The sequence below is a fragment of the Cupressus sempervirens genome, chromosome 10 (assembly GCF_028749045.1).
Source record: "Cupressus sempervirens isolate cs-2001-9-10 chromosome 10, ASM2874904v1, whole genome shotgun sequence".
Classification (NCBI taxonomy): Eukaryota; Viridiplantae; Streptophyta; class Pinopsida; order Cupressales; family Cupressaceae; genus Cupressus; species Cupressus sempervirens.
The window spans coordinates 522890712-522903059 of record NC_143127.1 but is presented as its reverse complement, the minus strand read 5'-3'; the positions used below and the strand labels follow the sequence as shown (position 1 = coordinate 522903059).

The window sequence follows — 12348 nt, the reverse complement described above, 5'->3', positions numbered from 1 at the left end:
CCCACTATTCGCCCTCCACAATAGTGGGGCCCTTAGAATAATAGGTTGGAATAAAGAAAATGAGATACAAGAACTCAAATAAGAAAATGTATTTGTAGGGATTCCCAAGGAATAATCCTACAAGTGGCAAAATTAAGGAAATCAACTTTACCAAATAAAGATTAAATTCTAACATGAACCAAATACTCAAAATAAGACAACTTCTCAATAGATAAGGACAAGCACCTTGAAGTAGACATATACCTTAGATAAGGCTAACAACATATTAAATAATAATAACATTAAAATATTCACCATCCCAAATACCCTTGTAAGATATTGCAACTCTTTGACTTCCATTAAGTATCATAAACAAGTGAGTGAATGATAAAGATATCTTTGAGTATTCCATCCAAATGTAGCAAAACTTTATTGAATTTGAATAATTATAAGAGTAGGAAATGCCTCCCCCACTTGGAAGTATAAAGGTTCCACTACACAATTTTTTAAATTATTATAATTAGCCGATAGGCTTTCCCTCTGGACTTGAGTCCAGCCGGAATTTGTCTCACGCCGAAAATATTTTGCTAGTTAAGGGCCCGTTTGTTTCGCGGAATTAGCCTAGAATTGGCATACGCGAAACCTAGTTTTGACAAACTTGGTGTTTGGGGCGAAATTTTGAAAACGGAATTAGAATTCCAGTATTCTAATTTTTGGTCAAAATGAGGTTTGTAGTCTTCCATCTCAATAGGTGGAATTGAGAATTCAATTCAAGGTTTTGTTTTTTAGGATTAGATGAAAAGTGAAATGAAATTTGTTTTTACGTCCATGAAAACCGGCTGCAGCTATCTTATTAGGTTTTTTATCTTACCATTTTTTTTACCATGTCAACAGGATTGTGACTGCGACTGCATTTTGTTTGTGACAGCGACTGCATTTTGTTTGTGACAGCGACTGCATTTTGTTTGTGACACGAGGTAATTCTCGACTCCATTGTTCAGCTCTGGTTAGGGTTGTAACAGGTATTTTTTGCTTGGCATTGTTGATTTTAACCAGTATTTGAAGGGTGTTATTGTTTTTTTTGCAGGTATTTGCTCGGTATTTACAGTCTCTTTCCTGAAATTCAGCCGCCATTCTTCGTCGTTCTCTAGAGCATTACAGGTACTCGGTCTTCCTTTACAATCTGGGTAGTTTTCCACAAATTTGGGCAATTTTTATTAGGCTATTTTATTTATTTGCGTAAGGTTTTACTACACAGTGGAAACATAGTTCGTTGGCAGCTTTTATTAGGCTATTCTCATTTTCAAAAAGTCCTGATATGCTAGGGTTTAGTGTCATGATGGGATAAGGTTTTCAATGCAGACTCAACCTAGTCCTCAATATCCGGCCTGATTTCTTCCAAGGCCCAAAATGGTAGCTGGTTTTCCATCTTGAGCATATCCTTCACAATATCTGTCATCAGAGGATGATATCATTTCCAGTTAAGAGGACGCTCTATGGAAGCTATCTCTTGCCACTTTTGACTTCAGGGATTCTGTCTAGATAGATGATCCCTCCTTAACTTTGAAATGGTAAAGACCCAAGAATAGGACTTGAGGATGGTATAACTGCTGAGACGTGTCTTCCCTCAACAAAGATTCTGGAACCCTATAAATCAGACTAGAGGGGGATTCGTCTTGAGGCCCTAATGCAGCTCCATTAGATCTTTTCCCATAGGTAGATCTGATGTTTGTTTTTCTTTCTAAGATTGTTCATTGTTTACGAATACGAGTGAGATGATTTCCTTTTGTTTGGATTTGGGATTTCTTTCGGGTGTGTGGGGGATTATGAGAAGAAACACTGAGACAAAATTAAATAAATATAAATGTAAAAAAATTCTATCCTATGTGATTTTCAGAGATGAAATTGAATATGTCAATTTCAGCAGTCTTTAAAGGGGATTGGGGCTGATGTAGAGAAATGTGTTACAGTGATTATGGTACCAAAAAAGTTGGACATTATATCGATACGATAATGAGATGGTAAATCAAATATTTTGACTTTCTTGTCTTTGTTTTTGGGTTTACATATTCTAACTTTCTTGTCTTTGTTTTTGGGTTTACAATAATGAGACAGTAAATCAAATATTTTGACATTCTTGTCTTTCTGATTTATAATGGAAATACAAAATTGATAATTATTGCTTATAGAACTCTGCGATATCTACTTCTTGAAATACATTATGCAATGGAAAGTAATTGATTAGAACATAGAAGCAGTTAGTGAACAAGAGAAGGGCTTTTGTAAATGCTTTCGTAATGTATTGTAGATGAGATTATTCTTGTCATTGACAGGAGGGAGGAGGGGAGGGAGGAGAGGGGGCCTTTTTTTTCTTCTTGAGCAGGATTGCTGTTGAAGAATCTTGATAGTATTGATAATCTGAGTTGGAGGTAAATGCAGGTTGAGGGGTGCATCCTCTCTCCATTGTGTGGTGATGGGGTAGAGGAAGATTTAGAGTTGTATGTGCTTCCAAAGAATACAAAAGTTGTTGTCATAGGAAACAATAGAACAAACCGTGATCTTCTTGGCCTTCATGGCGTGGTCAAGAAAGCAGTTGGATTTGGGATGCTTTCTCTATATACAATTTGACTGTGTCATCCCTTAGATGCCATCTCAGCTAATATATTCTATTTGCAATTGCACTAGTAAGCCGATCAGGCTGTTGGCTCTAAAAGGAGCATATCTAAGAGGATAAGAGAAAAAAGAGTAATATATATGTATTCAGTTATGATGGAATGAAAGATGAGATTGGCATCCTATATCTTATGCTGCAGATGATAACACAAAGACAATTGAATGTATCAATTTACAACAGAGATGGGTTTTTCTTTAGGACAGTAAATATAAAATGAGTTAGACCCAACACCTGCATAGCTTTCCCCTGCAATGTAGAACTCATGTGTCCTATATTGGGGGTAAATTCCAAACCAGTTTTGGAGGAACATGTATGTATCATGAGCTGTGGAGTTGAAACCATCATTCAACCTTTAAATTAGTCTCAAACATGAACTTTCAATATAAATAATTTTAAAGAACATGAAATATAAGAAAAAGCTGGAGCTTCACCAGTAATATTATCTCCTAGCATCTTGTAATCAGATGTTTCATTGGAGTAGGAAAATCCCACTCCAACTGGAGACTCAAGAAATAACATATTGGCTTCTGATCATCAAACCATAGAAAATTGCCAATGTTTCAGTTATACTGGTGTTAAAAAGAGTAATGAATTCAATCAACAAAATTGTTCTTGAATAAAATACCTCTATTCCATGAGTACTCATTGAAAGAAAGAGTCTTTCCATCTGAATTTATGATGAAAGGTCCAATCTCTTGTGTTGCTCCATATCCCACAGATGAACACCCTGGACCTGTTGAATGAATATAGTTGTTACATGAATGCAATAAATCACAATCATTGATACATTTTAGTATAAAAAAACTGCCATGGGCTAGCACCTCCATTAAGCCATAGGACCAAAGGCCTTTTCTCTTTTAGAGTAGCGGCCTCAAAGAACCAATAGATGTTGTTCTCAACAATGTATTAACAGTATTTATGGGATAACTTGATTAGATGTTGTTCTCAACAATGTATAAATGATGCATACCGTAGCAGCCATTTAGCCCCAAAAACTAAATACAGCCCAAAACAGACAGCGAAGAGAAGCCCTAAAACTATCCCAAATAGAAGGGCTCCTAGAGGTATCAAAATGGGGCTTAAAAGGACGAATACGGGGGCCAAAAGCAGGAGGGTAACAACAGTGAAGCCTGCCAGAAACAACACAGTTAGCCCACTTGTGACTAGAGCTGTAGCACCCAAAACCTGAGTAGAATTTGATGAGTACTCATGGCTTCTACTCCCCATTCTGTGATATCCATTGGCCATTTTTTAAAGATGAAAAATGCTTTAGAAGTATCTATCTGGAACTGTTGAATCTGTGGGGGATTTGAGAATATATACTATTTTATTTTTTTATGGGTGGATGCATTAATTCAAGTTCTACCTGTTTACCATTGTCAATCATTGTAGGAATTTTGATTAATCAATGACATAGTTTTTGCCATGTTAGGTTTCAAAGTTGTCATCTCAGTTTCTGACATGGAAATATACATTGGTACCAGGTAGAGATTAATTCATTGGCTTGATAAGCATTAACTTCTCCATAAATAATTATTGTTGTTGTGGGAAGCTTAATATTACTCCGTAGTTCATATAGTCACTTGACATTTATATGTGGTTGATGCTTTTTTAATGGATTTTGATTGTTATATTAGTTAAATATTGCTCTGTGATAATTAATCTTTCATTGGTGATACATTAAGGAATATATTTGATAACTCCTTTCTTTGTTGAGTCATCAAATGAGATTCCTTTGATAGGAACACTTGTAATTGTATATGGAGCCTAAGAAGTTTCAATCTTCAATTACAACTTATCAAATTGGTTACCGATTTAGGTTCCAAGTTTAGAGACTTTTCCTTGTCTCTAATGAAAAAGTACAATGCTGCATTTTAAACCCCCAAAAATAGATGTTTTCTTAACCATGCGCGTGGCTCATAAGTCCAACTAACATAAATTTATAAAATAACTCTTTAATCCTTAGTTTCTGTATGGGTGTTGTTGATCCCTTTGGGCAGCTGTAAGCTAAGTCATCCTAATTTTCCTAAACTGTGAGGAGTTTAAGTGTCTCTGATATCATTTGTTGCTTATTTTCAGGTTATTGATGGCTCCTATTAAAGATATACGAATCCAAGCAGTCATTGTTAGGAAGACTAGGCTTATTCGTGTTCTTGCTGCTATTCTTGCCTACCTTGCAGTAGTCATAGCAAAATCTGCACAAGAAAGTAGAAGAGAGAGGCATAAGCGCCAAAGAGATGAAATTCCTTTTTATAAGAGAATTGTCCACTCCAATGAGACAGATTGTCATGATCAAATTCGTATGAGCAGAGGAGCTTTCTTTAAACTAGCCAATATTCTAAGGCAAAAAGGAAGCATTGAAGATACACTAAACATAACGGTAGAGGAACAACTAGTAATGTTGCTCCATACCCTTGGCCACAATTTGAGGAATCGTAAGATAGCTCACAACTTTGGTCACTCAGGAGAGACAGTTAGTCGATATTTCCATAGAGTGTTGAAGGGTATCTTAAGTCTCCACGCTGATTATCTGATTCCCCCCAGTCCTAACACTCCTACAGAGATTGTTGGGAAGGATCGTTTTGATCCATACTTCAAGGTAAATTTCGTAGTGCCACATATTTTTTTGTTTTACATTTAATCATATTGTTGCACATTTGAACATCCTAGTGGTTATTATAGGATTGCATTGGAGCAATTGATGGATCCCATATACCAGTTACTGTTGATGTGGATATACAAGCTAAATATCGTGATAGAAAAGGTCACTTGTCACAAAATGTTTTGGGTGTGTGTTCATTTGATTATAAGTTTCAATACGTTCTTGCTGGTTGGGAAGGGTCTGCTGCAGATAGTCGTGTTCTTGCTTCAGCTCTCTCAAGAGCAGATCCGCTAGTAGTTCCCCCCGGTATGTCAAATCATCTTGTAAATGGTTATAAAGTCACATTTATGATAAATGAGGTAATGATTATAAAAGTAACCCAACTTGTGCATTTTTGTAGGAAAATTTTATTTAGCGGATGCTGGATATCCAAATGTACCAGGATTTCTTGCCCCTTTTCGGTCTACACGTTATCATCTGAAGGAGTTTTCTAGAGCAAACCCAATAAACACTCCACAGGAGTTATATAACCACCGGCACTCCTCACTTAGGAATATAATTGAGCGTACATTTGGAATTTTGAAGCAGCGTTTTCCTATCTTGAGGCATGCAACATCTTATCAAATCATGACACAAACTAGGATTGTTTTAGCATGTTGCATTCTACACAACTACATTACAATAGAGGATGGTGTTCCACTTGAAATCGAAATTGATGAGGATGATGATCGCAATGCAATAAATGTACCAATACTTGAGACATATGGAATGACTCAGCGAGATAGAGATGATTGGGGAAAATTCCGAGATGAGATAGCACGAAGAATGTGGGAAGACTATAGACCTCATGCATAGTTTTGTCAAAGAAAACATGAACATTGCACTTTGTTAGTGAACGTTTTAGATCAAACATTGCTACATGAACTGGGTGGCCATTTATTTTCTTGTCAATTGTAATATGACTTTGTGGTCTTCTTGGCTTGATATGTTTTAAATATAACTTGTATAATGCAGTGATGTTTTAAAGGTAACTTCTGTAATACTATTTTAAATCTTGTGTCCTACTGTTTTTGTCTTGATGATGGATCAGTAATGGTATTTTTTTTTCAACAGCTATTCACATGTAAGTGATTTGTGTCTTGTTCTATTTGTCCTGTTGTTCACATGTACTTAGTAATCTCAATTTTTTCACATGTATTCATCTTGCTGTTCACATATATTTGTCCTGCTGTTCACATGTAGTGTCCTGCTATTCTATTAATAGATGTTAACATACAAAACAGGAAGGCTTTCTCTGATATCTTGAAATTGTGTTGTTCACAGGTATTTGTCCTTGTTGTTTACATGTATTTGTCTTGTTGTTCTACTATAGATGTTAACATACAAAATAGGAAGGCTTTCAATGATATCTTGAAATTGTGTTGTTCACATGTAGAGATGATGAGAGATTTAAATGATGTGTGTGTGTTGTTCCATATTTGAAATTGTGATATTTAGAAGTGACATGTTTTAATGATGTCAAGTAACAAGATTTCTGTGATATCTTGAAATTGTGATGTTCACATGTAGTGTCCATAATAAGTTCTTTGCATTGTTCACATGTTTCTGTGATATCTCAAAATCACATTGTAAGTTGATTGCATAAATCTTCATCTGATCAGCAACAACCAATGCTTTTTAGACTGATGACAAAACAATAGATCTTATATTCTTCCATCTTCTAATTTGTGCAATCTAATGAACAAGTTTATTAAGAGCAGGTTTATTATATGTTATTTGACTTGATAGAGGAAACCAATTCAGTCTTCTCATAATTCAACGTCTATATTAGTTTTCTTTTTTGGACATTGTGCATTCCCTTTTTAATCTATGGTGTAAGAAAGATTTCGTATTAAAATGATTTTATTCATATTTACTCTCTTATTTTTCATTGGCTATGAGCCTTATTCCCAGTAGTCTTTTTATATGTTCTGCTGCAAACATACTGTGACAAGAAACCTTGTAAGTTTGGTGTACTGTCTTTTTATATGGTTTATGGACGGCTTTGTTGTTTTAGGACTCGTGCATTTGGAAGTAAAACATGACTGAGATTACAATTTTTTTAATGCAATTTTGACTCATTATTCGAAGTTGTAATTTTGGTCAATAGCATGGATGGAGAAATTCGTTCAACCCATGTACCTTCTTGTTCAAGGAAGGTATTGTGGACACGGGAAATGGAACACAAATATTTGGAATTATTGCAAGAGCAAGTCAACCTTGGTAGAAAAGGAGAGGGTGGATTTAGAAAAGATGCGTGGACTGCTATCGAAAGGAAGTTCAATGCAGAATTGAACCTTCATCTATCAAAAGATAACTTCAAAAATAAGCTGAAAACATGGAAGCTTGCCTATAGAGTTATGAAAGAATTAAAAAATACAAGTGGCTTCGCATGGAATGAGGCCACTCAATGTATGGATGCTGATGAAAGTGTCTGGGATGAGCTTCTCAAGGTAATATGTTATTTCAAATTCTTATGATTTAAAGTATAAGTTATCTTATATAGTATTTACTCAAAAACTAATTCATTGATTATGCCAACATGCAGCGAAAAGATTTCAAAAATGCAAAAGTTTATAAGAGGCAGCCATTTCAGTATTTCAATGAGTTAGCTTGCATTGTGGGCAATGACATAGCTGAAGGGACAGCAGCTGCAACAGCGCATGACAATGAAGAAGGGAACCTTTTTATGGATGAGGCGGCTGATTTAGATGATGATGGGGACTTTAATGCAGCAATGAATAATACAACAATGGATAATGCTACTGATTTGGATAATGACATGAATACTTCTAATCAATCTAGTGCAACTGGCAAACAATTTGTGTCACCAACAACATCAAGGAAGGCAAAGAGAAAGAAGGCCAGCATGGCTGGTTCCATGGATGTTATATCTGATGCTATCAATTGTTTAAATGCTGGTCTGAAGGAAACTCAAAATATTAGAATGGATGAAGGACACTTAGATTCACTTTATGATAAAGTGTATGATGCCCTCAAAGTTATACCCGATCTCAATGAAGATATCATGCTACAAGCTTTTGATAGCTTTTTGCTTGAAAGTGCAAGAGCCAAAGGATTCCTAAGAATGACTGAAGGGGAGAGAGCGAGATATGTACAGCTGAAGTTTGGGGGACTATAGATTGAGCATGGATTAAAACTCTTGAGACTATTCTTACATTTCATGTGATTATTTTTGACATGACAGCGCTACATTTACTATCACAAAAAATGTTTTTTTGATGGTTTAACAATCGTATTTTTGACATGACAGCACTACATTCACTGTCACAAAATAGCAGTATTCGTGATTATTTTTGACATGATAGCACTACATCGACAACAACGTTTTCCTATTTTATGTGTTGTTGTCTTTAACAATATCAGTTTCTTACATGGTTATTTATTTCGTCTATGAATGTGCTTTTCATTTTATAGTTGGTTGGATTGTACTTGAGTTTCATTTCGTATGATAGTATATCCATTTTAGTTGGTATTTCATGTGCTTTTATTTTGTCTATGAATGTGCACAATCTGTCCTTTTTAATCATCTCTTTCATTTGGCTTTATTTTTTGATTATTTTGTTAACATGATGAACATATATTCAATGTTTTATGTTGCATGTTATTTTTCATTGTTAGTGCAGTCCATTTTTTTTGGATGTATCTCTATCTAGTTGCATATGTTTTCAATGGTTTCTTGTATGAGATTTATATACATGAATATAATGCACTACTAAAGTTTCACATCTCCATATCTTATGCTATTTGAAATAGCTTGGTTGGGTTATAAGTTAGTCTGTAATATGTCAAATGTTAAATCTTTATTATGTGTATGTGTATTATATTGATTCTTCCCTCATAATATTCATATATCTAATGTAATATTTGAAATTGCAATAATTATAATAGGTTTGTGGCTATGTTGACTGTGCCAAAGTGTCGATGTGGTGTCCCATGCTTATTAAAGACATCAAACACCCCAACTAATCCCGGACGTCAATTTTGGTGTTGTTCAAATAGAAAAAAGGTGGTTAATGTATTTTTGTTTAAAAATATTGTGTCAAGTTTAATATTATTGTAAGCACTAACGCAGATTTGATATTGTAGGGGAATAATGGATGCGGATACTTTGACTGGGTCAAGGGTGCACCAGTCAAGGATGAACCAGCTACAACTGTACCACATACGGAGGAATTTGAGTGCAAGTTATGTAAGGCTCGAGAGGTGGATAGGGCCATGGTTGCTTCTATGACGAAGGCAGAAATTATCTTTCTACGATGCTTTCTTTGTATTATGTTTGGATTTCTTTGCTGGGATCATATGCGAAAATGCGCATAAATTTATTATTTTGTGTAGAGATTGACTTCTTCGTTTGAACCATAATTGGATCATATGTAGATAAATGCTAAAATATGACTCCTATTGAAACTTGTTTATGGGTTCTGTCACATTGGACAAATGTTTTGTAATGTGTCGTACGTGGATAACTATTAAAATATGACTTCTATTGAAACTTGTTTATGGGTTCCATCACATTGCGCAAATGTTTTGTAATTTGTTTTTGTAAGGTAACTATTAAAGATAAAATTAATATGCTATTTCACTTATAACTTGTTTATGTATGATCAATATAACATTTTTTAGTTTTTTGGAGTTTTTGTATGATAAAATGTCAAAGAATAAATTAATATAACATTTTTTAGCTTTTATTTATAACTTGGAAAAATTAACCTTATTCATAAATAAAATAAAAAATTAATATTTAATAAATAAATAAAATTAATAAATAGAAAAAAATTTAAATTTTTTTTAAAAGTTCAAACTTTATAAATAAAAAATAAAAAATTTATGAAAAAAAGGAAAAAAATTTAAATTCCAATTCCAATTTTACGAACCAAACGCGGAAGATGCATCTTCCCACTCGTCTTCCAGGTTAACCAAACAGGACAATTTTTTTTTTCAAAACCCGATTTTGAAATTCAAATCTTGGTTTTGACAAAACCAGATTTTGAATCAAAACCCAGTTTTGCTAATTCTGCGAAACAAACGGGCCCTAATAGTTTCCCAGACAGGTTTTTCGGATGGACAGGTTTTTTGGACAGATTAATAAATACGGGTCGTTGGTGAGTGCAGGCTGAGTGTGCGTTCCAACCAGAAGTGTGTACCATTCAAGTCATTAACATCTCAATTAACAATTATTGCCATCGATTCTTAGACCCGACCAAAGATTTGAAATCTCCTGTCAGCCATATCTATTTAAGGAGACTATCCAGTTGGACTACAGCCTGCAAAAATTGTCATGCTCCGTGCATTAACCCCTTCCCTTTTTAGATCAAATCAATTTCTACTCAAATAATATCTCTCATAGCGTAGCAAACACGCCTCTCCAATTTTCATGTCCATTAATTGAATCTCAGCGACTTAGCATCGACGTATTTAATTATCGTTGAGTTTTACCGTTTCATCTCACTGCGGTAGCTGATCTGAGGATTATGAATGCATGAATCTGCCCTTATCTGGAAACTTCAGGGAAGAAGGTGACTGATACCTGTTTTGTTTGATTGCGCAGAACGCCATTGTTGATTCCTCTATTCTGCATACTCACATGAAATAGTATATCCTGCAAGGAAAGTCGTTGAATCCATTTGTGGATCAATAGTCTACCTTCATTTTAAGGTTGGTATCTGCCGCATGTATAGCTCTTGCCTTTGAATTACATTTTTAGCGCTTTCATGTTGTCTTCTTCTCCATTCTGCTTATTTCTGTTGTCCTGCTTCAAATACAGACACGGGGGCTCTTCTGTGAATGTGAAGTTGAAGGTTGTTTTGCCAATCTTGGAGAATCATAATGGAAAGGTAATGTTTTGACTTGTGCTTATCTATTTCATTATTTGTCTTTGGTTTGAAGATGTTGTGACACTCATTCTTCATTTAGTTGAGGTGAATCATATCCAGATAATGCAGTTTTGATATACAGTTTTTGGGTTCGATTTAGTTTTGTGTGAAATGAAATGGGCCAGTAACCTTTGACTATTTTAATCCTGATTGGTCAGGCACTTAAATATCTCTGTAGTTGTACCCTTTCAACGATTGTCTTGCATTATTATACTTGTTGATTGGCAGGATCCAATCTCTTTCACAGCATATGAAATGTAATTTTGGTTCAATGGAATGCCTGGGCTTTATTCTGGCTATACCCATGTCGAGAAAGGTCTTAAGCTTTTGATTGACTTACACTGACATGATTAACTAGATATGAGGAGAAAAGGAAGATACATTTTTGTTTTACTGGTGTCTTTGATCTTACTAGTTTCATTTGTTTTCTGTGTGTTTTTGTCAGCTCAAGCAACAGGGGAAGCCTTGTGGATTATTGAGAATTAGGGGTCTTATAGATCATAATACTTGCTCATGGGCCTTTCCCTGGACCCCAGTTTCGAATCCCTTGCGTTGCCATTGTCATTGCTTTTATCTGCAGCAGGGGCAGACTTGGACGCATATTTGGTTGAAGAAGTGCTTCCGTTCTTTGAAGAATACATGATTACTGCATTGGAAAATTTTCAATTTTTTATTATTTATGTTTTATCCTAAGTGTTCATAAGAAATATTGTATTTAAATTTTTAAGATATTAAAAGAAACTATAATAATCTTTTGTACATACTTATTATTTTCCTTATCAAATATTAATATCATTTTTAATACCATGTGTCACTTGTAGGCATATTGTAATCATATATATTAATTGAATTTTTAATGTCATTATTATTGTAATTTAAAAATAATATTAATATTAATTTTATATTTGTAATGTTATACATTTTTTATAAGGAAAATAATAAATAATGTCAATTATTAAAATATTATTATTGTGAAAATAAATAACTTAAATTATGTAAAATTTAAAATTTATGTTGTTCATATGAAGTTTTTAATTTAGGATTTAATAGATCAAGTAGAGTGATTTAGTACTAGATGAGACCTAGATATTTTGTTGCATTTTGATTGAGTACATGCCCTTGTAATTAGATAAGAGAATTTAATTTAATTTTTTCAA

General features: G+C 34.2%; 1 protein-coding gene and 1 long non-coding RNA gene across 3 annotated transcripts; both read left to right on the top strand.

The window, feature by feature from the left end:
- Positions 1-811: 811 nt before the first annotated feature.
- Positions 812-9816, top strand: LOC149534948 (uncharacterized). Of its 2 annotated transcripts, none has more exons than XM_089804480.1 (4): positions 812-956; positions 1067-1140; positions 7405-7747; positions 7843-8548. In XM_089804480.1, the coding sequence occupies exons 3-4, from the start codon at positions 7406-7408 to the stop codon at positions 8434-8436; spliced, it is 936 nt and encodes a 311-aa protein (XP_089660606.1). In that variant the 5' UTR covers positions 812-956; positions 1067-1140; position 7405; the 3' UTR covers positions 8437-8548. The 2 variants fall into 2 exon arrangements, 1 of the variants encoding a protein (XP_089660606.1); XR_016356981.1 differs by lacking the exons at positions 7405-7747; positions 7843-8548 and adding exons at positions 9207-9324; positions 9405-9816 and having other exon boundaries at positions 814-956.
- Positions 9817-10384: 568 nt separating this feature from the next.
- Positions 10385-11998, top strand: LOC149534947 (uncharacterized). The gene is made up of 3 exons (XR_016357192.1): positions 10385-10973; positions 11083-11152; positions 11637-11998. It is a non-coding gene; the product is annotated as an uncharacterized LOC149534947 (long non-coding RNA).
- The last annotated feature ends 350 nt before the right edge of the window (positions 11999-12348 follow it).

What these genes read in the sequence shown, in the direction of transcription:
- LOC149534948 (XM_089804480.1), top strand. Translation starts at nt 7,406, where the DNA reads ATGGATGGAGAAATTCGTTCAACCCATGTACCTTCTTGTTCAAGGAAG. An exon ending in TCTGGGATGAGCTTCTCAAG is followed by an intron (nt 7,748 to 7,842) that starts GTAATATGTTAT and finishes GCCAACATGCAG; the next exon opens with CGAAAAGATTTCAAAAATGC.